At 40.7% G+C, this 24,170-nt stretch overlaps 2 protein-coding genes across 4 annotated transcripts; both read right to left on the minus strand.

The window, feature by feature from the left end:
* Positions 1 to 2,618: 2,618 nt before the first annotated feature.
* Positions 2,619 to 17,865, minus strand: elmod3 (ELMO/CED-12 domain containing 3). Of its 3 annotated transcripts, none has more exons than XM_030416886.1 (14): positions 17,742 to 17,865; positions 15,467 to 15,908; positions 15,130 to 15,275; positions 13,486 to 13,557; positions 13,309 to 13,383; positions 13,152 to 13,221; positions 12,137 to 12,199; positions 11,923 to 12,011; positions 11,359 to 11,482; positions 11,161 to 11,283; positions 10,935 to 11,065; positions 10,533 to 10,609; positions 10,304 to 10,431; positions 2,619 to 7,902 (listed from the first exon to the last, which is right to left on the minus strand). In XM_030416886.1, the coding sequence occupies exons 3-14, from the start codon at positions 15,163 to 15,165 to the stop codon at positions 7,652 to 7,654; spliced, it is 1,239 nt and encodes a 412-aa protein (XP_030272746.1). In that variant the 5' UTR covers positions 15,166 to 15,275; positions 15,467 to 15,908; positions 17,742 to 17,865; the 3' UTR covers positions 2,619 to 7,651. The 3 variants fall into 3 exon arrangements, with proteins under 3 accessions (XP_030272746.1, XP_030272745.1, XP_030272744.1); XM_030416885.1 differs by having other exon boundaries at positions 15,412 to 15,908; XM_030416884.1 differs by having other exon boundaries at positions 15,130 to 15,908.
* A 1,961-nt stretch (positions 17,866 to 19,826) lies between these two features.
* Positions 19,827 to 23,514, minus strand: star (steroidogenic acute regulatory protein). Its single transcript, XM_030416072.1, has 7 exons — positions 23,295 to 23,514; positions 22,941 to 23,048; positions 22,592 to 22,722; positions 22,282 to 22,440; positions 21,964 to 22,148; positions 21,741 to 21,834; positions 19,827 to 20,530 (listed from the first exon to the last, which is right to left on the minus strand). Exons 1-7 carry the CDS (start codon positions 23,356 to 23,358, stop codon positions 20,411 to 20,413), a joined length of 861 nt encoding a protein of 286 aa, XP_030271932.1. The 5' UTR covers positions 23,359 to 23,514; the 3' UTR covers positions 19,827 to 20,410.
* Positions 23,515 to 24,170: the final 656 nt, after the last annotated feature.

The raw sequence follows: 24,170 nt of genomic DNA on the forward strand, positions 1-24,170 counted from the left end.
ACCATTAGCTACTGCTAGCTCGCAGCAAAAGCCTGACTAATGTTGGGTGTTGCTGCTTATGAGTCATGCTTTAATGCCTTAATAATGGAAAACCAAGTGGTGGAAGACATATTCAGATGTATTACTTAAGAAAAGGTAGCAATAAGCTAGCTAGCTTACATGAAGAAAACTGTTAAGTAACTTAGTGGTAGTTCAGGATTGGCTACTTAAAAATAAAGTTGCTACTCAATGCAGAAAAATGGTTAGCAGTTATTATGCTTTTGTTGTTATTGTTTAGATTATGTATATCATTGGATTATTATTATACTTTTACATTATCTTGCAGCAGCATTTTATTGTTGGATGTTAGCTGGATGAGCTTAAAGCTAATTTACTGTTTTATTGGTAGGTTGTTATTAATATGGTATATAATAATGATAATACATAGTTCTTTTTTAACTAATCATATTTTGTAAATGTTAAATCTGTGTAAATGTTTAATTTGAGAAGCAACTAGTAACCGTAGCTATGTGATGTTAGCAAATCAAAAAAAAGAAAAAAGAACAAGACATACAGTGATCATGAACGCTTGAAGTCCTTAAATTGACTTACATGACAAATGTTCACACTTGCCATACTTTGCACTTAACTAGCGCACACACTGTAGTTTGATTGCAATGCAGAGAAAAGACAGCAACACATTTTCCTGATGGAGTTTGAAATGGATGTGACATCACTTTTATTTGCTTTTGTAAATTCCTGTCAGTCAGATCCAGCAGGAGCATACATTAATTTCAGGGTCTGTGTGCAGCCTTGAGCTGAGCGTCAGCATCTACTGGGCAGGAAACAATGACATCAGAGAAAGAGAGTTGGGGGGAGGGAAGGCAAGAGAGAGCAAGAGTGAGAAAAAAAAAGCTGTATTCCAGCAGGCTCACTAGGTACAAATGGAAACAGACTTATAAAACCCCATCCTGTTCCTTTCTCTTCATTCTCATTGGGCATGTGGACACCTAAACACTCCAGCAGGACATCTGACACATGAGGAGTGTCTGTATATTAGATCATTAACCCTTCAGTGGCCTTCTGAGTTACATAATCGCTGTTCTCACTTGATTTGTCCTTTGCTTATCACTGAAACCGCATGCACATTAAAGAACACTTACACAAGCACAGACGGACTATTAGCAGATATGAAAAACGGTTTGTGTGTCATTTCGACACACATTAGTGATAAAAGGTTGGCGGGAATATTTTTTCCATCCTGTGTGTGTGTGCTGTGATTCAGCAGGTCTGCCGTAGCCCAGTCATCTGGCACCGTGGGACTGGAGCCATGAGTCTGATTAGGCACAGATGTAGAAGCACACAGCACCAAGATTCCTCTGGAGGTATCCCAAATTCATTGACCCAGGACCAAAATCTCCCATTTGTGATCACTTACGAATATTTCAACATCACACCGCCATGTCCCTGCATAATGGCAACACAAACGGGAAAGAAACTTACTGGAATTTATGTTTTATCTGGCTTTAATGCCACCTCAGTAATTATTTTCACTGATTATAGATGGAGTGCAGACTGAAAAGTGTTGGACTCTGGCTGAGACTTTCAGGAGTGTCTACACAGCCTGCCAGCACTGGTGCTCCTCCCTAATGATGAAGCACCAGAGGAACTTATGAGGTTCAAACAAACTAAACAAGCAAAGGGAACATAAATAAGGATTAAGTTTGAATTTCACAGCAGTTAACTGACACAAATTTGAAGGCTGAAGCACTGACAAGCAGTTGGTTTTGTAAAACAGAACAAAGTTTGGCTTCTGCCACTGAACAGACTATAGAGTCTGATCGTTATTGAAGTACATAAGGGTATTTTAGACATGCAAACATGTAAAAGAATCGGTGAGTAATGGAGGACATGTAGATGGTGAATGTCCTCTTTCAGTTTTGGTCCTTCAACTTCAGATCTGTTAAAGTGTGCCCTCTAGTGTCTGAACATCAGAACATTACCTAACTCCAATCTACATAGTAATTCTGCACAATTTGAAGTATTCAAGATTGTCAGTAAGCAAACTAAAACCCTTGATTGGGGTGCTATTGTCAAAGTAAAGCAGTAACATCTTTGAGCGGTTTCAAGCTCTTTATTCACTTTCTATGCACGTTTTAGACCTTAAAAAAAAAAATACATACCAAATGATCATTTCTTCAATGCAACTTTCATCACCCATTTCACTCCTTTTTTCTCTATTTTGTTATAAGAGGCTGACTCAGGTAGGCCAAGAATTGATGCTTCTGACAAAAAAGTGTGCATTGTGCTTGTACTGTATTTGTATAATGTTCAACATCCAATATTAATGCTTAATACATGCCAACACATGCCAAAGTTCAAGCATTTTCAAGGATTTCCAGCTCCCATACAAACCCTGGACTTAAACGATTATTTGATAATCAAAATAGTTTGAAATCTATTTTCTTTGATCAACTTAATGATTAATTTACAAATTGTTAAGGCTCTAATCATTTTCTGTTAGCATGATACAGTAGTACATTTATGCTAATAGGGAAAACATATTATAGAAGTGCATATATGCATACTATCAGTAGATAGTGTGCAGAAGTTCAGTGAATCCACATTGAAAAAACACATTAGTTTTTAAACAGCATTTATTTAGCTTTCTCCATACAATACATTTAATGTACAACAGCACATACTGTATTCTGAAATAACTCTCAGTATAAAATAGGGCTTCTACAATCAAGGTACAGTCATAAAATGCTCTGAGGGACATGACAACGACGGCAACAGTAAACACCTTCATATAAAGCGCAGGATCTTGAGAGAAGTGATTGTATTTGCCGAGCTGCTGCTGCTTGTAGGAAGCAGAACTTCACACACCACACCTCTCAGAGCATCCGACATCCTGCAAGAACCCGTTTTTTGTTTTTGTTTTTTTTTCTCTCTTGGTTCTGGTTTCACAACTGAGGAGATTCCAAATGATGATCAACGCATAAGAATATGATCTATTACAACTGCTGAAAATATAACTTTTGGTAACATGAGAGGATAAATCAGGCCTTGTTCGGATACTGAATATATACCAAGGTCAAAGCATACACCGTATTATGACTGCTAATCAAGCCTATATCTTTACAATCATATAGTGAACTGTTTGTTTGTGACTGTAGCTGTAAAATTGTTTCTGAGTGTTTTCCGGACATCAAACACTTAAACACAGCAAAAGTATACTGTACTATCACTGAAGCCACAAGAAAACCAGCTTATTTCAAACATGGTAAACATCAGCCAATTATAGTTCGTTCGCAAACGTTTTAAAAAAGGAATTTTTATCTGCAGCTGTGCATCAGAGCGTGTGAGGGCCTATATAGTGTCTATAAATGTGTCTTTAAATAGAATACACGTAACATTGACCAGCTTTTGTGTTAGTTTGCTATTACGTAGTGCTTCAGGTGTCGAATATACATTATATAACATGTCCAATTGGTATGAGAGAAGGCCTAGGAGGAAGAAAACATAAAAAAAAAAGAGTCTGACTTAAGAGGCCAAACGAACATCAGGAGAGAGAAAGGAGAGATTTGTCTCAAGTCTTGAGGTAAGCAATGTGTTTCAGTATAATGCCCTACAGACAATCATACAGTTACAATCATTAATTCTCTATATACAAACTTCCTGATTTACATACACTGTACTGCTCCTCAGTTTGAAATTTAATAAAACTAAATGTGAGATTATATCCGTCGTGCACTTTTTTTTTTAGAGCAAGGAGGGGAATCCGCAAAGCCTGTTTTGCAATGAGGTGGGCGATAATGGACATTATGGCTATTGAAGATGGCCTGTTTCCTCTTGCATACGTCACACATACTATCAAATATCTACAACAGTGCAAATTTTCCTGTTCAGTCACAACACTCGCAAACAATTGGCTAAACTAAAACAGCTCATTTGGTGGAGAACGGAGATGGCAAAGCATGAGTACGAGTAGATGTTAACAGAAAATGTACATGCCTGTGTATTTTATGTATGTATCCATTAGGCCTGCATGTTTTAAGGGTCAACTCTTTTAACCGAGTTTCATGAGTGGAGGGAGTCTACTGTGGCACGGTGGCTCAAATGAAAGAAGAAAAAAAAAAAAAAAAGGGATGCGAGGACCGAGCAGCACTCTACCTCACATGGCTCCACTGGATGTAGGCACCTTTTTTACTTTTACCTTCTTAGAAGACAGGGTCAATAACATGTCAAGCCAATCCCACATCTCTTCGAAACATACTCTGCGCCAACCTTAATGTGTGTCTACTGAAGGAGACTTGATGCAAATACGAAATAAATGTGCTATCGTAGTAACAGTTTGCGCACTCATGACACTACAGACTGTAACTGAGACATGACATCAACAAGCTTTACGAAGAAGAGGAGGCTATAGGATGCTACAGTACTAGTGCTACCTGAACATGCTACTGATTGAGACTACAGCGATGGGAGGCGGTTTCACATTAGCACAAAGCAGGAACCAGCTTTGCTGAGCAGCTCTACCCACTCCAGGCCGCACAGCCGTGTCCAGAATAGGGATGCAGCGATTAACAGTGTTCACTATTACCACGTTTTACCAACATAGTGATTTTTTAAGGCTCACCTACACTGAGTTTTAAGGTTCATACTCTCAAAAAAGAGACACTATGGTACATTATATTTCAATGAATAATGGATGTGCAGTGAGGAAAGTTAGACAAAAATAATAGACATAACTTTGGTTAATGGATACTTTAAAGATTCAGAATATTCAATGTTGATAGGCTATTACTTGTAACCAATCGTGTAACCGATCGTCTGCTATGTTTGTCTATGCAGGGGAATCCAATTTGTTTGTGTCCGCACTGTTTTTTTGAAGGGATCGGATCTGATTTTGGGCTCAACAACATACGTATCTGCATGGGTTGCTGTGGTACCACTTAGGCGCCAGTATCTCTGTACGCTGGTAACGCAGCTTTCCAACATGGAATCATCACACTCTGCACTCATACCACTGTGAAGTCAGGGGGGCAGACAGTTAATTTCTGCTAGTAGCAGCACGGATTCTGCCCAGCTGCTCTGATGCACTTCTGTTTCTCTGGATTTGACGTTGTGTGTGGCACTAAAAAAGACACTTCGAAATCCAATACGAGCGGCCAGAGCTTCTCGACTGAAACACATCAGAACAAAGTACTTGCAAGTGTGGTTTTGATTCAATATGCAAAAAAGCATTTAAAGGGTGCTTTTTTTTTTATTTCCAGACTTCCTAAAATCAACCTGGATATACTCTGGATATACTCTGGATATAATCTGGATTTACTCCCCCCCACAAAAAGTGGGCTGGCAGTTTGAACATAGCCCAGGTGTTATTGAATGAATTGAATGAGACCACTGACCAAAATGCCATGCAAGAAAAGTTCAGTTAAGCAAAGTTACACACGCTGTCACTAGGGTGGCAATGTTCACTAAACAATTACCGAGGGTCCCAACACTGCAGAAAAAACCTTGAGTTGTTGTTAAAAGAGCATTTTGCATACACAAGTCAATCATGACCAATCTTCAAAGCTTGCCTAAAGAAGGCGCTGCTTAAAAGGTCAAACACTTTGATTTTTACTTTATTTTTTGTGTATTATTTCTTACTGTATTATTTCCATATTGAAAGACTGCAACTGTTAAAACCTAAAGCCAACTAATAAATGTTGTGGGATCAAAACAAAATAAAACCTTGGGTTAAACATGCTCATGTGATTTCATACTGCCATAGTGTTGTGAAATAAATTAATGCATTATAATCTTGAAACCAGAAATCTTCCTCAGACTATAATCGTACCATCAAAATCTATAATCGCTGCATACCTAGTCCAGACCCTACGTGTGGTTTTTACAGAAGCAAACCAAAGAGTGTGTTTTCTCAGGATAAATCTTGTCCTCAGAAATGTTATGTACCATTTTGAAAATGAAAAAAAAGTACCGTCTTTGCAGCTTGATGGATCAAGTACTTAGTAAAGCTGGCTTATTGTGTGTGCAGAGGAAAGCACCCCATCTGTAGTCAGTTCCTGTCATATGACACACACGCACACATACACACAAACAAACAAACACACACGCACACAAACACACACCCACGCACATACGCACAAACCCTGAAGTTAGGAACGATTTCTATCATGACACAGCACGGTCGTTTTGATTATCATTGAGTAAGAGCTGCGATTGCATACTGTACCATACATCTCCGAGGAGAGGCACCCTTCATCAATATCAGCTCAGTCATTTCATTTCACACGCACGCACGCACACACGCACGCACGCCACACACTGGAATAAATTTTGAACTGGTCAAATAAAATTACAATCACATGCTTTATAACGGAATGTAGAGAAAGCTCATACCAGACTTCTACTTCAGCCGGGACCAAGCAAAACACACAGACTCTGTTATGAAATGTCTCTTCGGGCTTTTAACCGCGAAAGTTGATAGGATTTCCGATGTTCTGGTTGAACTTAACGGTTTTAAAAATCCTTCTCAGTCACTCAGCCATCAGTTTAATAACAAAGTTCTAAAGTTATGACAGCTGTCCCTTCAGAAAAAGACTAAAATAGTTATTCTTTAAATTATTTAAAATAAATTCCCCCATATTAAGTGGGAGCTCTTGAACTAGTCTAGCAGACGCCTGGCAACCATGAGTACAACAGCTGGCTATACCTCCACACATCTGGACTGAGTATGCATTCTTGTACACACAACATTTATTTCATCCGCACTCTAACAGAGAATGCAAAGTGATCAGACCTTCAACGCAAGCTGCATTCAAAGTCTACTCTACAATATATGAGAACAGCCTCTACTCGCAATTTCTGCTCCCTGCTCAAAAAAATCTGTAACCTCTCTGGGTTTTTTTCTATTTGCCACTCTCCACTCATGCTGTGAGAAAACCTGCTTGTGTTTGCTCTGTAGCTCTGGTTCATTTCTCTCTTATCAACATAAAGTTAACAGAGCGTTTAACATTATGCCTGAATGCTGCCTTTAGCTTGCATTATGAGCCGTTTGCGTGGAGTTTTATCTTGGAACAAGAGAGAACGCCAAGCCTGTTAAGAAGCCACTCCATGCCATGCTCACCCTGCAATGCTAACATACCCTGACTGGGAGACGCTAGGGACTCAAGTGTGTACGTTGTGAACTTCTAGGCAGGTCGAGTTCAACCACAAGAATTTGGCAGCTATTGATTTGGCTACTAAATCCACACAAAAGTGCAAACATTCACTTCCTTGTTGTTTTTTGTGACATCTTGTGTTTCTGACCTGCATCAGCTCTTTATATTGTCGGTTATATGTTCTCTGTTTAAAAAAAATAAATTAATCAATTAAAAAAAAAATATCACATAACTCTGAAGCCCCCCCCCCCCGCCAAAGCTTTATCTGATCAAAGTGCAGCACCCCAGCATCAGTAGAAGGAGTTTAAGTGTTTGAATGGGTTCAGATAGCAGGTCCTAGATCAGGGTCTGGTGGGATTCTAGCTCTCTGAGAGGAAGCCACTCGCACATAGATATACTCACAAACAGGATTTCTCACTCACACACACACTCACACACACTCACTCACGCACTCACGCACACACACACACACACACACACGCACACACACAGAATCTAGCTTAGATGAGTCTGGCCTCTCCCTCCATATCTGGCGGTAGATCACACACTCCTGTGAAGTGCATCTCCTTTCCTTTGCTTCCCTGTCCGGTCCCGGCTCTGGCCCCTCGTTCCCCCAGGCTAGGAGACGGCTGTTGGGCCTGAGGGTCTGGCGACGTCCCACGGGGGATTCCACCTGCCCGCCTCTCTTTCAGGAAGACCTCTAGTCGGCGCAGCATCTGCTTGGGGTTCTTTTTGGCAAACAGCTCCACCTCTGAAGGGGTAGAAAACACAGACTGTGGGACTCAAGCCGGGACAACAATCTGTGTTAACTGTGTTTCTGCAATCTGAGCACTGAGTTCAACACACAGACCCGTGACCGATGATTTAAAGAAAGAATTCAGTATTTTGGTTACTACATTGATTAATTTTTTTGGTTGAAAGCTTTTATTAATTTTTATTTATGTTTTTGAGCTTGTCATATTCAGCCCCAACCATCACTGATTCTGAGCCTTTGAGGCAATTTATCAGCTCCCTCTGGAGACAGTGAAAATGTTTAAACAACCTTTTGTGCTCTCCAAGAGCTGTAAAGAAACTTTGATGTGTAAATTAAGTGAAATTCCCTTTAACTGCTGCACTCACTTTATCATAAAAATAAAAGAATTAGAGGAAACCCCATGCAGCAATTTTATCTCAAATGCAATGAATCTGCAACAGAATGATAGATGATCATCATTATACTAGGCCTGGGCGATAAACCGAAAATTTACCGATACTGAAATTTACGACGATAACCGACGTCATTTTGGCCATGTCGGTATATTCGGTGTCATAGGCATAACATCCACTAGGAACAGGGGACATGTTAGGTCCGCTTGATTAATCTACCCCGGCGTATACCGATGTGCTTATTTTACATTAATTTGATGGCAAACTCCGCCTGCTGATGCAACACCAGCTATGCCAGGTTAGTAATCAAGTGAACCCACTCTCGCTGTGAGTCGCGGACAGTTTGTGTAATGATGCTGCGTTCAAAGGCTGCAACAGGCCACTGTCTTCGGCCGGGCCGGTACATTGATCAAACATTTATGTTTTGTTTTTTATTCACTCAAAACGACTGTATTTCCAGCTAGAAAACGCGCATCTCTCTCCTCCCTCCATTGTTATTTGCATTTGTGTCTCTGCCTGGTATGACACGTGAGTGTCCTAATGCTGGAAAACGTGACTTCTCGCGTACGTGACGTCACTCCCCGAGACGCAAGAAGAAAGCAAAAATATATATTTTTTACTAAGGAAAATGACAAAACTAGTAACACGTTACCGGCATCACTGATTGTGTAGCTTAAGTGCAACAAGGAGCATGAAGATGTAAAGAAAAAAATAAAAACAGTAGAATTAACTTTGAGCAAGTTTGGAGGAAAGTCGGAGGTGTGGACCCATTTTAAACAAGTCGTGGGCCGTGATAATAACATTTGTCGGCTTTGTCGAGTGCATTAAGTGCGGCACTTGTTGCATTATTCATTAAGATTTCTGTAGTTCAAACAACTCGCAATTGTAGTCGAGAACGTCAGTTATAACAGCCCACGTATTAAACTGTTGTCGGGTTTAAATCGGTCTCGGGCTCATAATTACATTCAATGTGTCGGGCCGGGCTCGGACACAACGTGCACGGGCTCGGGTCGGGCTTGATTCTAAGCTCTACTCGGGTCCAGCTGAGACTTTAGGGAGGTTCACCCAGTGTGAGCAGCAGGAGGACGGTTAGCTCACCTCCCAGAACATGGCACTGAATCGCTGGAAACTGATTTAGGGACTGTCATCAAATGACTAAATATATTAATACAAAATAATTGCAGTTCTTTCAATCTTCCATGTCATGGGGCCCAGTGACTCCAGCAGCAGATTGTATTAGTAAACTGGACGAATGAGACACAGCTATGTTTATTGTACTTTAGTGCTTCCTCTATTTTATATGAATATTAATATGTAGAAATCTTGATTTTTTTTCTCAATAGCTTCCATGTCATGTGACTCTCTGACTTCTGAAACAGATTCTGTGTCTATCAAAAATATATAATGATAAAGAAAATAATGGTAAAAAAGTTCTCTAATGCTCAAGATGTTAACATATTATTAAGCAGCAATGTCAACTTCTCTACTATTTTGTCTCATGTCTTAGATTCTGATTCTGAAGTCCTCAAAATGTTTATTTACATCCAACCTCTTCCACCACCTGCAGTACAACCACGTGATTCAATTCGAAGAAATAAAAAAGCGAGAAGCTTAGAATTTGTTTACAAGGGACTGTATATTTTATACTTTTAAACTTGTTCAGTTGTTGTCATTTCAAGTAATCTGTGCTTTTCAGCTGTTCAATCGTGTGCTTATCAGTTGTTCTTAACTACTAAATAAATAATATAGATCTTAACTACAATGTAGTTTTACAGTCCTTTAAAGTGGCATTTCTGTAAATACACAGGATTTTTTTCCCTTTTTTTTAGGTGCGGGGGGGGGGGGGGGGGGGGGTTTTACTTATTGTTCATTTATCGTTATCGAGGTGAGTTGCTCAATATATCGTGATATTGATTTGAGGCCATATCGCCCAGCCCTATCTTATACTAAATTAATTAACAAATAAGCATGATTTTTTAAAAGAAATACCACTCCATTTCTTTTACCTTTTAGTACAAAGCCAGAGTCAGCAATGGTCTTCTGTTGGGTCTTCCACAGTTGGTACAGGTGCAGATACGTGGCAACGTAAAACTCATTCAGCACACCAACCACTTGCTGACGACGATTGCACTCCCTGTTATGTAGAGAAGACAGAGAGGAGCCCTGGTATGAAGAGATACTGTGACAAATAGAAAGAAGATGCAGTTAAACAAAAACTGAGGACCAGTAACTCACTTGGACAAGGCTTCCTCTCTGAGTACTTGCAGAGCAATGCGGGTCATGTTGATTGACATCACACTGAATGGAAAGTTCTGAACCAGAAAACACACAAGGAAATTTAGGTCCACGGGGAAAACTTACAAAGGCTACAAGAGCAAGTCTTGGAACATGCCTGTCTTGCAGCCGACTTTATTGATCCCTGAGGGGGAATGCTTATTTTTTGCTATAGATCTCTCTGAAGGGAGACAAAGGTCAGGGTCAGCTACAAAGCCGCATCCCCGAAGAAGAGGAGTTTCAGTGTCTCTCTGAAGGATTGGTGAAATCTGAGTTCTCAATCAGTTGTCCAAAATGAACATAAACCAGGGTCTCTAATAAATCAAACACATGCATGCATGGAGTGAACTGAAGTGGGGCTACCTGTGTAGGGTGTTGTGACAACTTATAGATGTCTCTAGCCAACGGCAGAGTCTCTGGGTCCATCACAAAGTACAGAGTATGCATCAGTCCCAGGAAGCCAGTGCCACGTAGGTCAGTAGCTGGGTCTGTACCTGAGGTGCAGAAATCAAACCAACACATGGAGTCATAAGTTGCTTTAACACAGCCTGCTGAAGAGGGGAATGTTGTGCTGTTTAAAGTGTCTTACCCTGAAAGCCGATGTTTTCCCAGTGCGCCCCGAAGCGAGGACAGTCCAGCCTGCTGCCTATCAGCCTCTTATAAATGGTCTGGAGGACACGCATGTGAACTGTTTGGCTATTGTCCACATGGCCTGTAGAAAATCAGTGGTTTAATAGAAATACTCATGAGTTTTACACCTGGGATGATCACACAAACACACACTCACACTGTGCAATGGCAAAGACCAGATCCCTCTCCTCCAGGAGTTCTCTGTGCAGCCGTGGAGGTCCGAAGAGGAAGTGTGTGATGGCGGCCAGACCAGTCCTGCGAATGGTTGGCTGGATGTTTTTCTACAAATGCAAGGCAGGGGACAAAAATACAGCACAGCTTTAATAATCATAGTTGTATGTTGTGAATACAATTCTTAATCATTAACATTATTTGGACATTTATAGCATAATGACCAGATTTGGCTGCAATAATTGTATGATGCCTTTTTCACTGTGTTTACACTACATTGTTCACCTCGGTGCAGTCTTCCTGTGGTTTGAAGCCACTGCAGATAAAGTATGTTTAAGGGGAAGTTTATTCTTCTCTTACAGTGAGACAAAATTGTTTCACTCATACACTATGCTGAAATTTACCATATGAGTGATCACAGTGCAGGTAGTTTTTGTTTTCCAGCCTTTATTTGTTCTATAAACTGCTCCCGCTGCTATTGTTTAAGAGTTGGCCAATACTGATATAACAGTTTTGATTTGAGATTTTTTTGGTATGCTGCATCCCTTACCAGCAAGTCCCCAAGGTCTGTGGTCTGGAAGTACTGCAGGGCTTCATTGAAGGAGATGATTGGGGTCGGGTTTGAGTCCTCGGTGAGAGCTGGTACATTGCATAAAAAGTTATTCTTTTAGAAGAGCAACAAAAAAAAAAAAAAAAAACCCCAAAAAACTACAAAGTTATAATTCTCAGGATCCAAACAGGTAAAACAGCAAGATAGATATGACCTGGTTGGATGTTCTCCAGAGCCTCCCACTCCTCTCTGGCCTTTTCCAACTCCACATTTTCTTCTGTACAGATAGTTAAAAACAAGGTAAAAAAAAACACCAAACCAACACAAGTCAACTGTGTCACAGACATCACACAGAAACTTCAGAACCGATAGGCGACAGAGACATTATAAGATAGGAAACAAACCACTTAAAGCATTTTAAATAGAAAACTCTGTAACGCAAGACATGGTGGTTGTATCACACATATCCCACCCTTTCCCCTAAAAAGTCAATAGTCTGCTTTTAAAAAGCTAAAACAGGAAATATCCGCCAATTGTGTTGTTGCACGAGGCGAGCGCACAGTTAAGATTCAGGGCAAATTCTGACCAACTTGCTGACAGGAAAGAGTGTGGCAGACACACTTTGAACATGTATGGAAGAGGAGGAAATCTACTAATGCAAATGAAATAAAAAATAAGAAAAAACATTTTGTTCAAGTCCTCGGGTACCATGACCTAACGTCATCACGTCACTCTAGATTGAGCCATAAAATCGTGGGCAAGGCGTAGTAAAGGTATAACCTGTGGGACAAAAAAGCATTTTAAACCTTATTTTGGGGCAAAGTGGTTTACATCAGCCTTGACTGATGATTCTCAACATTTGAGCACTGATAGTGGAGCTGTGACTCTCTCCCAATTAATTTAGATAAGGACTTGGGGCATTGCCAAGATGGCTGCCGATTGGCAAGACTCACCTAAAAGGATTTTGTAGGGGATGAGTATCAACTCATCCAATCAGCTATGGTACAAAGGGCATTATCTATCTTGTTCATTCTCAGTCATAAATCCTCTCTGTCTGACGCATGCCACTGAGTGCCACTGAAACCCTGTGCATCCTCCAGGCAGACAACCTGCGCTCCTGAGGGAGGTTTTACCTGCAACTGCTGCCTGGTATCTAGGATACACTCACAAATCCCTGTGGGAAGTGGATGTGAGACAGAAGAGGTTGTGTGAGAGTATGTGTGTGTTACCTGCAGGCTTTGGCTGATCCTCTCCGGTTGCCAGGGTCTGCAGAAGACCATTCTGCTTCAGTGCTGAAATCTGGACAATTATCAAACAATAGATTACCCTACATTCAAGCAGGGCCATTTCAGTTGAAGTGAGCTACTAAGAACAAAATTCAATTACCGGCAGGGATCTGAGTGGAGCGCTGCCGTTGGTGTGGTCTTTGACATTATGAGTAATTATCACTCCATTCATGACCTGAGAGGAAAAACATTCATTGAGGCAATTTCTGAATAAAAGACCCTTGAGAAAAAACAAATTACAGTGGATCAATGAGAGGTGATATTTAACTGTACTCACAGGCTTATGGTTAGAGTGTCCATTGGTGATTTCCTCAAATGGTTTACATTCTCGAGACAAACCGTTCAAGCCCTAACAAAGAGGGCAGCAACACAGAGCAGATGCTTCAGACATGTTCACAATGCAGAAGTAGTGCAGCTTCCACTGCACTTAAAATAGGTAATCAATTACCAAGCCATGCTTTAAAAATCTCTCTCGTTTATATGACATTCCTGAAATCAACAAGCCAAATAAAATCTCAAAAAAAAAAATTGCTTTATGCTCTTTAAAGGAACAGTTAAAAGATGAAAATTCCGTCTTTTTCTACTCCCCCTCATGCTGATGAAAAGTCAGACGAAGTTTTATAATTCACAAAACATTTCTGACGCTTCACAGCAACAACTTAAGTGGATGGCAATTGTGTTAAGACCTTAAAAAACGACCAAAATAAAATTCCAAAATACAAAATGGCTCAATACTGCTAGTCCGCCGTAATCCATCTGGAAGACCTGAGATCCCAGATCGATTTGAAAAAAAAAATAATTTTTACTTGTTTTAAGCTGGAAATCTTCACTGAAGCTCCTAAGCTAAAAGTACTGGCTTGCACCCATCTGTAGTGGGTGCAAAAACTTGACCACGCATCTAGCATAAAAACAAAATCTTTGGGTTCTTAGGGATTCCGTAGACCTGTATTACGTGGTTTTAATGTTCTCAAACAAGTCTCCAGCTACTTCAGCTGTATAGGAGAATGCTGCAACACTGTTTTGCTGTGAAGCTCCAGAAAGGTTCACCTGACTTTCCATTGGCATGGGGGTGAGAAGTAATAGGCATAGGATGATATGAACATTTTCATAGTTATCTTGGCCAAAATAATTGTGTTTCACAATATTAACTAATTTAATAATAAAAACTGCATTGCCTTTGTGGCAATTCATAATAAATAGGGAAATTGTTGGACTGTACATCAGTGATGTAGACACATATATAAGGATATACACACTCATCCACAATCAACTTTTTTTATCACAATTTGTAATAAAATCTTTCATTTTCCTATCTTCAGCAGATAATGGTTACATTTTCATCTTTGAGTGAACTGTTCCTTTAAGAATTGGCCAGTTTAAGGATGCACTTCCTTTGAGGATAACTGTCCCTGCCCTGTTACGTTGCATTCAATGAGACTGGGGAAATACTTATCCAACTGTTTACAAAAGAAGCGATACAGAAGGCTAGAGGCCAGGCAGCAAGTAATGTTATGGCTAGAAAACCAAGCTGGGGATAAGGGAAATGCCCCTTCAGCTGCCGACATGCCAACATGCCAACATGCAAAGTGAGCCAGACCACAGATTACAGCTAAAGCAGAGAGAACAGTTGACCTTTGGAGGTTAAGTTAAACACAGATCACAGAACTGCTTAAACAAATTAGCTCTTAATTGTTTAACATGATACAACAGTGTGGAGTAGTAGGGGAACATTTGTCTATGAGGGGGGCTAGACTACATCAAGATGGCAACAATGGTCATACAGCACCTACTTCTATTTTGTTGACCAACAAAGCAGGTTTAGCATGCTGTTCTAATGGTGTTAAGTTCTGTGAACCCAAACACTGGAATGAGATTAAATGTCTTAAAACTAAACTTAAGACCAAAGGTGAAATAATATTACCTCAGTGTGGGATGTGACATCAATGTCTTCTTCCATTGCATATGAGTGTGGTGGCTGGCAAGGGTGTTCCTGATCTGGCCTCTAAAGGCTTCCGTAGTCATGGACTGAGATGGGCTGAGGAGCTGATGCAAGGACCACCATGGTTTCTGTAGTGCACATTTGTAGTGACTGCAAGTATTTCCACTTTTCTCCACATAAACACAGAAAACCTCACAGTCACCAGTATGATTTCACAGAACTGTCACTGGCAGGAGAAATCCATGTTGTGCACATCATATTCACCTTTTCAGTGCAACAGTGATGATAGCGTGTGTGTTTAACTACTCCAAAGTCTAACCTTGAGTGTGTACACTGAGAGGAATGCAGGTAGTGCAGGTATCAGTCTACAAGAGCTGACAGGAGGAAATGGCGATCCATCAATACACACGTTTCCTGGAAACCTGCCTCCTTCCTCTCCGCCACAGATCTGCTTGGCCAGTGGGTGCACTCGTCAGCCCCATCAGAGGTGCAAAGAAGTTGGATGATGACATTGCTTTTCAGGGCTGGGCTCACCCTGTCCAAGACACTCCATTACTTCGGCACTTAAGACAAATCCAGTACGCACCTCCAGGTACCAGTCCAGTTGCACTTTAATTTACGTGCACTGCAGCTGTTTTACGTCTTCAGCCTCAAATGAAACAGCAGCACATGTCCAAATTAAGAAGTGCAGATGTCCAGTGTGGCTCATGGATAGAGTTCTTGTATGGTCCTGAGGAGGGGCTGTCATATGTACACAATATCTGAAAATTAGAATAAAGAGAGTGATTTACAAGCATTTCCAAGTGGCGTCATTGTTGCAAGACTTGTTGTAAAAACAACCAGATTGCTTTCTGTTTTCCTTAGAGTAGCAACTACAAATAATACAGGACGAAACTTTTTTTTCCTTCATCAGTTTCTCCATTCATTTTTCTCTATAATGGAGACAAGACGGCAGAGAGAGATGTGCCAAGGAGCCAGCATGACTGGATCGCCAGTCAGCCTTCATTTCCCAGTGGACTTTGTGACTGGTGGCAGACAAAACTGTATGGGGAAAGCAAAGTTTATGGGTAGCCAATCTAAACACTACTGGCATCATTACGCTATAGCCATTACATTACTTCATAATGATACATTACAGCAAAAAACGTGTCAATAGTCAGTTTACCTACACAACATTTTAAAAAGTCTGTCGATTAACACAAAAATCAGCACTTTTACTCTTTACATGTTTACACTTTAAAAAGTACCCAAAAGTCTAAGATATCATGTTTAAATATAACTTTGGTAAAAGTGAAAGTCATCTATACAAATACTGCTTGAGTAAAAGTCTCAACGTATCTGATATCAAATGCACTTAAGTATTAGGTAATGTTTTTGTCAATAAATGTACTTAAGTACTCAAACTACAAGTAAAATGTAAACTCTACATATATTAACATGTATCTACTGTATACATTTGGTCAACTATTTATCTGTTGAACCCAATATTGAGCATTTTTCTGATTGTCAGAATCAGCTGTTTTTTTGTCCAGTTGCCAATAAGAATAATTTCATTTGGCTCTGATACAGCATGCAATCTGAGGTAACTAGCAACTAACGTTATCAAATACATGTAGCAGAAAAAAGTACAATATTTGCCTTCATAATGTATTGACTGGAAGTGTGAAGTAGCAGAAAATGGAAATACCAGTACCTAAAATTGTACTTTGGTACACTACTTGAGTAAATATACATTCCATCATTGCGTTTACCATTTGTGGTTCAACTACACTACAATTCACTCTCCATTCTCCACTCACATTTATTTGACAGGCAGCTGTACTAATTACGTTATAAGAACGAGAATTGTATTTTCGTCACATATATATAACGAGCTAATGTACCAACAGTATCAGACTCACGCGCACTTTTATTTTTCATTTCATCGCATGAGTTAAGGTTAATTTAATTTGAATAATTTCAGTAGTACTGTAACTTTCACTCAGGAAACAGTTAAAGGATCTGAATACTTACTCCACCAGCGTCTGAATCGCACAGATTTTTTTTTCTAGTGGCAAAATTCGTTACAATTAAATGTCAAAGTCGAAGTACAAGAAGAGTATCGCGACAAAAATCCCAAAACGTGTCGATAAACTCCATGGTCGCCAGATGACAGTTGACTGTATCGCAGCTTTGACAGCTACAGTCAGCTAGCCAACATTATCTGTAGCAACCAACAAGCTAGCAATATGTCAGCTAGCAACCCCGCAGGCACAAAGACGCAGCTAGAGCTTCTCCTCAAACCAATACCGCAACGACTGCGTGCAAACCGACAAAATATGACCGCGAACAGCTGAACGATTTTTGACACGATTTTTAAGTGCAATTAAGTAGTTGAGACCTCACTAAGACAAGAAAAGCCAGCTGTCAGGCTAACTAACGGGCTAGCAGTAGCTCTATTGAATTGTAACGGGGATGGAGTACTGTGCCCAAATCCGACGGCACCAAACGGATTAATCTGATTTTGTCATTAAGGTATAATTAAAACGAAACAAAACATAGCATGCTGTGGCCTGTCCGACTATATTATGCGATATGAAGCATTTCAAAAGTACCTCAGTTTCTGACTGTTTCTCCCTCCAATCTCAGCTTCCCTTCCCCCGTCCAGTGGCTACGGTAATTTCAAGTGCATCTTGGGAATTGTGGTTTCCTGTGTCGGACTGTAGCTTCATTACGTCATTGCTCTCTCACTCTCTCTGATACTGAGAGGAGGGAGCCTGTGACCTCCTTTTCTACCTCCCATCAGCACAGATACACTACTAGCTCAAAATACAGAAGAACATAACAATTTTCGCCTAACCAAACTGTTAAAATGTTGATTAATACAACAATTATGCTATGAAAAGCCCTATAACATAAAGAACTGATGTGGTTCTGATGTTTCTAATCAAGCAGGGCTCAGACTGGGACCTGCATACAAAAGTTGGTCCTACATATGGTTCAGTTTGGCCTGCTGGATCCTTCTAGGGAAAAAATATTTAAAATGCATTTTAAAAAACTCATAATGTTTAAATGGTTTATTTTTTGTCAGGTTAAAGAATCCCCTGCTATTTACTTTTCGTAAGTACTGTAGGGTAGTTTAGTAGCTACTTTTTTGAGGTGATTTAATCATTTCCTGAGTACTGCTATTTCATTCCCACTTTTTACTTCCACTCATTACATTAACAGATAAATATTGTACTTTTTATGCACTACATCAATTTGACAACTTTAGTTAGTAGTTACTTTACAGGTTACATACTGCACCCGCCAAATCAGTGCATTTTATAATTGGATCGGTTAAAAGAAATACTGATTTCAGATTATCTAAAAATGCTCAATATCAGTTGACAGGAGAAGAAGCCTCTTGGACGAGAGTGGATACGTCTTCAAGACACTGAAACAAGTCCAGTTGCCTACGATATAGCACTTAGATTAACCAGTTGTCTAGGCGAACGTGTGGTTAAAAATGCAAGTAGCCAATCTCTCCAGCCTAACATTAGCTACTGTTGCTCTCTGTTAGCAGAGTGGGGAGAGGCACTGAGACAAGGCCCTCGACAACGTGCATACTGTCATAGTCCTTTGGACAGTTGCAAAAGAAGGGGGCAAGGTTTCATTTCCACATCACGGTTTAATCTGCTCACCAGTAAAAAAGTGATTATTACATGTTAATCGCTGCAAATTGTTACAGAGAGCCCCTTTAAAAAATAATCAGTGCCAGAGATTCGACATAACTGCAAGATTCTGCTGGGCTTCTTTTTTTTTTGTCCTGGTTGTCTCATTACACAACACATTTTCCCTTTCCCACCCCAGAATTTCTCCGCTCATTTCATTACACAAATAATGCAACAAGATCTCTGAGTATCTACAACTCTCCTCACATCTGTTTATGTTCAGATTTTAAGGGGTTTCAAGCAGATGTCAGTTATTACCCCTCTGGAACATTCTTTCAAGGAAAAAAAAAAACAGTGTTTGTTTTGCATTGCGCAAACCAGCTCTTGGAATTATTCTGCACTGGTGTGTTTTATTTAGAGAACACTGGAGTTTGTCTTTGGCCTTAATTCTAAAAGAAGTGAATATGGAAAAACAGCTACCATAGTTCACAGGTTCAGCTCTCTTCGCAACATCCTTCAGGCCTTTTAGTGGTGTGTCATAATAACTCTGAAGTAGTGCTGGTGAATATCTCGCAGCCCTCTTAATCATGTGAGACAGAAAGTGAGAATCCTGGCCCCGGCACTGTGCACCACATCCAAGAAAATGAGCTGTTACAAAACATTTTGGATCGATAAAAACTGCACAAAATGGGAGAAATGTTACACAACTGGCAATAATGGAGGACAGATTTCCTGTTTGGGACGAAATCCACTGTTAACTTGATCTCAGGGAATGTGCTGCTGGCTCGCGCCGAACTGCTCGCTGCTGGGCTCCTCACACATCTGAATGGCCAAACACCTGCTCGTTCTGGCACACTGTCAGTCTGAAAGCCCATCAAGGAACAGGAAGACATTTTTATGTGCTAGATTTTAAAAGAGAACCTTTAAATTTGGCCGTCTCCTCCCTTGTAGAAGTGGAATTATTACGCAATTGCTGTGTATTTTCCAGCTTTTCTGTTCAGTTTTGTGTTTTGTTTTCAGTCTTTCGAGCCAGCCATGACCACTGACATGTTTTCTGGGCTTTTATTTCTCATGCATCATGAAAGGACAGAGTGATCATTATCCAAAACGGCTTTTCTTCTCCTCCACCAGCATTGTAAAAGCATAAAGGCATAAATATCACTGACATTACAATTGTTTATTCACTTGGCAGTTGTAGTAGTGTGATCAATAAATCAATAAATAAAACACTGAAATAAAAGTGCAATTTCACAACAGAGAGGGGGACAATAACTGGAGTGTTATCATAAGGAAACAATGTGCAGTTTGTTACATGTTTTACTGCTCACACTGACTCCGCAAAGGTGGAGCGGAGTGAACGTGTCGGAAACAATCGAGGCACACAAGTGCGTAAGATCTCATGACAGATTTTCTATTAAGAGGGGTAGGAAAAACACCAATTTGCCAAATGAAGCCAACATCTGTGCTCAGATTTTCACAAGCATCATCTTCATCACGACCTCCTTGATTCTCTCTGGATTTTCGTATTCCTTCAGCAGTTATAAGCAGGTTTTTATGATTCAGTAATGAGCAGGGCTTGCTCTCCTTCCACTGCTGAGTGCACGGTGCCAAAGCTCGAGAGGCACCTTGTGTCAGCAGGCATGAGCCATCTCCATAGAAACATTATTAGCCATCCTTTGCCTGAGGTGGTTGGCAAAGTCCACCTGCGTCTGAGAGAGCACTCTGTTTATGATTGTCTTTGGGATCCAGCCCTGCAGACGACACAGACAAAGACAATGTCAGACTGGGTAAGCTTGCTGTTTTGCATTTTTTAGTCAGTGGTAGAGGAGGTATTCAGATCCTTTAAAAGTACTGTCCCCACACGATAAACATACTATTATGAGTAAAAGTCCTGCATTGAAAATGTATGTAAGAATTGTCAGAAAAATGTACTTAAAGGATAACTAAAATGTAGTCATTCCACTCAAAGCAAAGACGGAAGAAGTATCATTGTCCACCAAGCAATAATGGATCAAACAATATATATAGCAAAAGGGTGTTCTCTAAACAACTGAAGTACGGTAGATGGAGAATCATTGTAAAATGTGAAAAACAACCAAGGAAAACAACAAACAATTAACTAATCAGGAATAATCCAAGTCACCAGAAGACCCGAGATCCCAAATTTCCTCAGTGCGCGTTCAAGCTTGTGCACCCACTGCAGACGGGGTGCATGCTAACACTTAAAGCTAAGCAGCTACAGTGAAGATTTCAGCTTTGAAACGGGTATAATGGAAGACTTTACACATGTCTTGTTTTATTTTAGTTTTTTACATTTTAAAACAAGCCCACTTCAGCTGTTTAGGAGAACGCTGTTTTGCTGTGAAGCTCCAGAAATGTTTCGTGGACTATGAAAGTTTACCTTACTTTCCATCAGCGTGGGGGTGAGTAGATAATGGCTGAATGAAAATATTTTTGGTCCCTTTAAGGTATCAAAAGTAAAAGTACTCAATGCTTTACTGTTACATTATACCCGCAAATGTTTATTACCCATGCAGTAACCCCTAAGCAGTTTTGTACTGTTGTAATTGGTTGAAGTGGATGTAATTTGCAGCCAATGATGTTCCTCCTGAATCAATCTCCTGATTATTTTCTCAAGCTGCACCACCACTGAGGGGGAACACCAAGTCAGTTGTCCCAGAGCCTAGGTCAGAGGCCCCTTGATGTTTGGTTTGTAAAATGTCAGAACACATTGACACTTTTACAGTGTTTTTGTCTCACCAATGGTCCAACACTGACATTTATTTATTTTTTTAAATACATTGAAATTAAAATAATTTCATCTAGATGCATAAAATAGCACTGGAGTAAACTACACTACAAATGAGTACTTAATTAAACACACTTGGTTACAATCAACCACTGCTTTTAGTTCTTGCATACGTCTCAGTGTAAGTCAGTGCAGACATGGAGGTCACTTACCTTTAAATCTATATTTAGTAACCAGGTGAACTTGGTCTTATTCGGGTCTTCTGCACACGGCTTCATGACTATACAGGTGGGTCCATTCTCCGCTCTGAAATAATGTCATCATCGGCATCAGTTTCAGTCAGTAATTCCCATCCATCCATTGCACCTAAATGGGCTGATTGCTCTGAATACATCCAAATGCTAACAACAAGACGATTATTTCCCCTTGACTCACCTGACCACTCCCCTCTGCTCTGGCATTTTCGGGTGCTGAGTGGACATCCCAGCCAGGAAGCAGGTGGAGCCCCGGCGCTTGGCACAGCGGACGCTGACAAAGTCCCTCGGTCCCACCACATTACCAGGAGTCTCTGCAGACACCTCATGGGTAACCATTGTGTCCTGGCCAATCTTTTGAAGAATCTGTGGGATTTTTATTGGTTATTAATTTTTTTACATTTTTTTTTTTTGTCAGAATGTCTTTAAGCCCATCTCAGTCCTCAAGCATTAAACATTACGCAGCTACAAGAAGACACCAGCAAACTGCAAGTCTTACCTTGACCTGTTTGACATTTGGGTTCCAATCCCCCATCTGCTCCATGTTTCCCACAAGCTCTTCGTACAGATTGTCAGGATGTTGCTCCAGCATCACTTCCAGCTTGAACACCTTCCCGATGTCTGGCAACGTCTTACTCAGGACTTTGTCTCCGTTTGCCTGAGGAGGTGGGTTAAACAAGAACTGGAATTACTCACACATTTTCTTTCACATTAGATAAAATTCACAATGGATAATGCCAAAGGACCTGTTCTCATCAGTTCTTTAGTTAACTGTAAATCTACTCCGTGTGTCTCGTCTTTATACTCACAGCCACAGTTTCAATGGTCCAGCCGTCCTGTTCGCTGAGGATGCTGATGGCCTTCTGCAGTGCATCCTCACCTTGCTTCACATAAGACATCTCCGCCTCGCTGTAGCCCTCCACCTCTCTAATACGAGAACCTCGAAACAAAGAACACAGCAAGTAAAAATGCGCGTCAGCTTCCACTATCATGTCTCTACATTATCAGGATAAATACCTCACAGGCAAAACACTGAAGTATCTGTTTATTTCTTAGTCCAAAGCTCTCAAGATCACCGTTTCAGCTGTTATATCAAGTCTGTTACTCCATTTATTCCATCTGTGTGATAGAAATCTGTGATCACATGTAATAACTTACTGAGAAGGGAGCTCCGCCGGCGGACTTGGCTGATCCAGTTACTGGGGCTGGGACCTGCCAATCTGTTCAGCTCATGGTGAATGGCCACCATGGCATTCTTCCTCAAACCTGGCAGGGAGAGGCACGTTTTTAAATACATTCATTACACAAGAGGCTTTTCAAAATGTGGGAAAACACAAGAAAAGAAAAGAGAAATAAAAGCTTTGCTTGATTCTTTAGTCCTTGATTCATTCAGCCACTCTGATTCTAGGCTCGATGCACAACTCCATTAAGGAAATGTGCATTTTTGAGTGTAGAAGGAGAAAGCAACGACCAGAGGCTGAATGTCAACCAGAACAGAATCCTCTCACTCACCTGTCATGTTCCTCATGTGCCTGTAGGAGATGCCAGCGCACAGTTTGAAGGTTGCAGGCAGCATTTTCTGTAACAAGAGCTTTAGGAGAATTGGACAAGTAAATCACAAAGGTTCAAAATCAGGCTGAGCTGGAATTCTTCTTGAGAGAAGTGAACGAACTGCTGGCTGTGCTGTAGAGAGGACTTGGATTTCTGTCTGTAGACGTTTTAAAAGTGCTGTATATATAGGAGAACTGCTACAAGGCCGCCGCGCTATCACCACGTAGATAAACACACACACACATCACCTCACTTCCAAGGGCCATGTTGCCAAGGTTGCCTGCATGTGGACACGACGAGCATGTCTCTGACTCTCACAAACACTGTGTCAGATAACGTGCAGTCCCCCCCGGCCCACTGCACTGCTCCCACACACACACACACACGCACACACACACACACACACACACACCAGTACACACCAGTGGGTGACATAGGGGGGCAGCCTGGAGGTCAGTAGGAGAGACCCTGAGTGACTCATCCATCCCTTCATGGTCCATTACCAGCTAAACACTCACTGGAATTTTAGGGCAAAAATGTTTCCACTCAGTTTGGCTTGTTTCTTCCCTGTTATGATTGCTATCTTGGTGTGAGCTGGAGTCGTGTCTCTGCTGTCATTATCACTGAGCGGAGTCATAAACCTTAATGTTCTCTTTGAGGTCTTGGAGCCGAGAAACTTTCTTAACATCGTTTCATCACTCGTATACTCAATTATTTCTCTTAATTTTATGAGGATTGCTTAGAAACATGATTTTGAACTGATGACATGTGCCAGACATCCGCAGCAGAGATGCTTCGTCTGAAGCATTACTTCTGTTTGGAGTTCCAGAGAATGTA

This window comes from Sparus aurata, chromosome 5, assembly GCF_900880675.1.
Source record: "Sparus aurata chromosome 5, fSpaAur1.1, whole genome shotgun sequence".
NCBI classification, from domain to species: domain Eukaryota; kingdom Metazoa; phylum Chordata; class Actinopteri; order Spariformes; family Sparidae; genus Sparus; species Sparus aurata.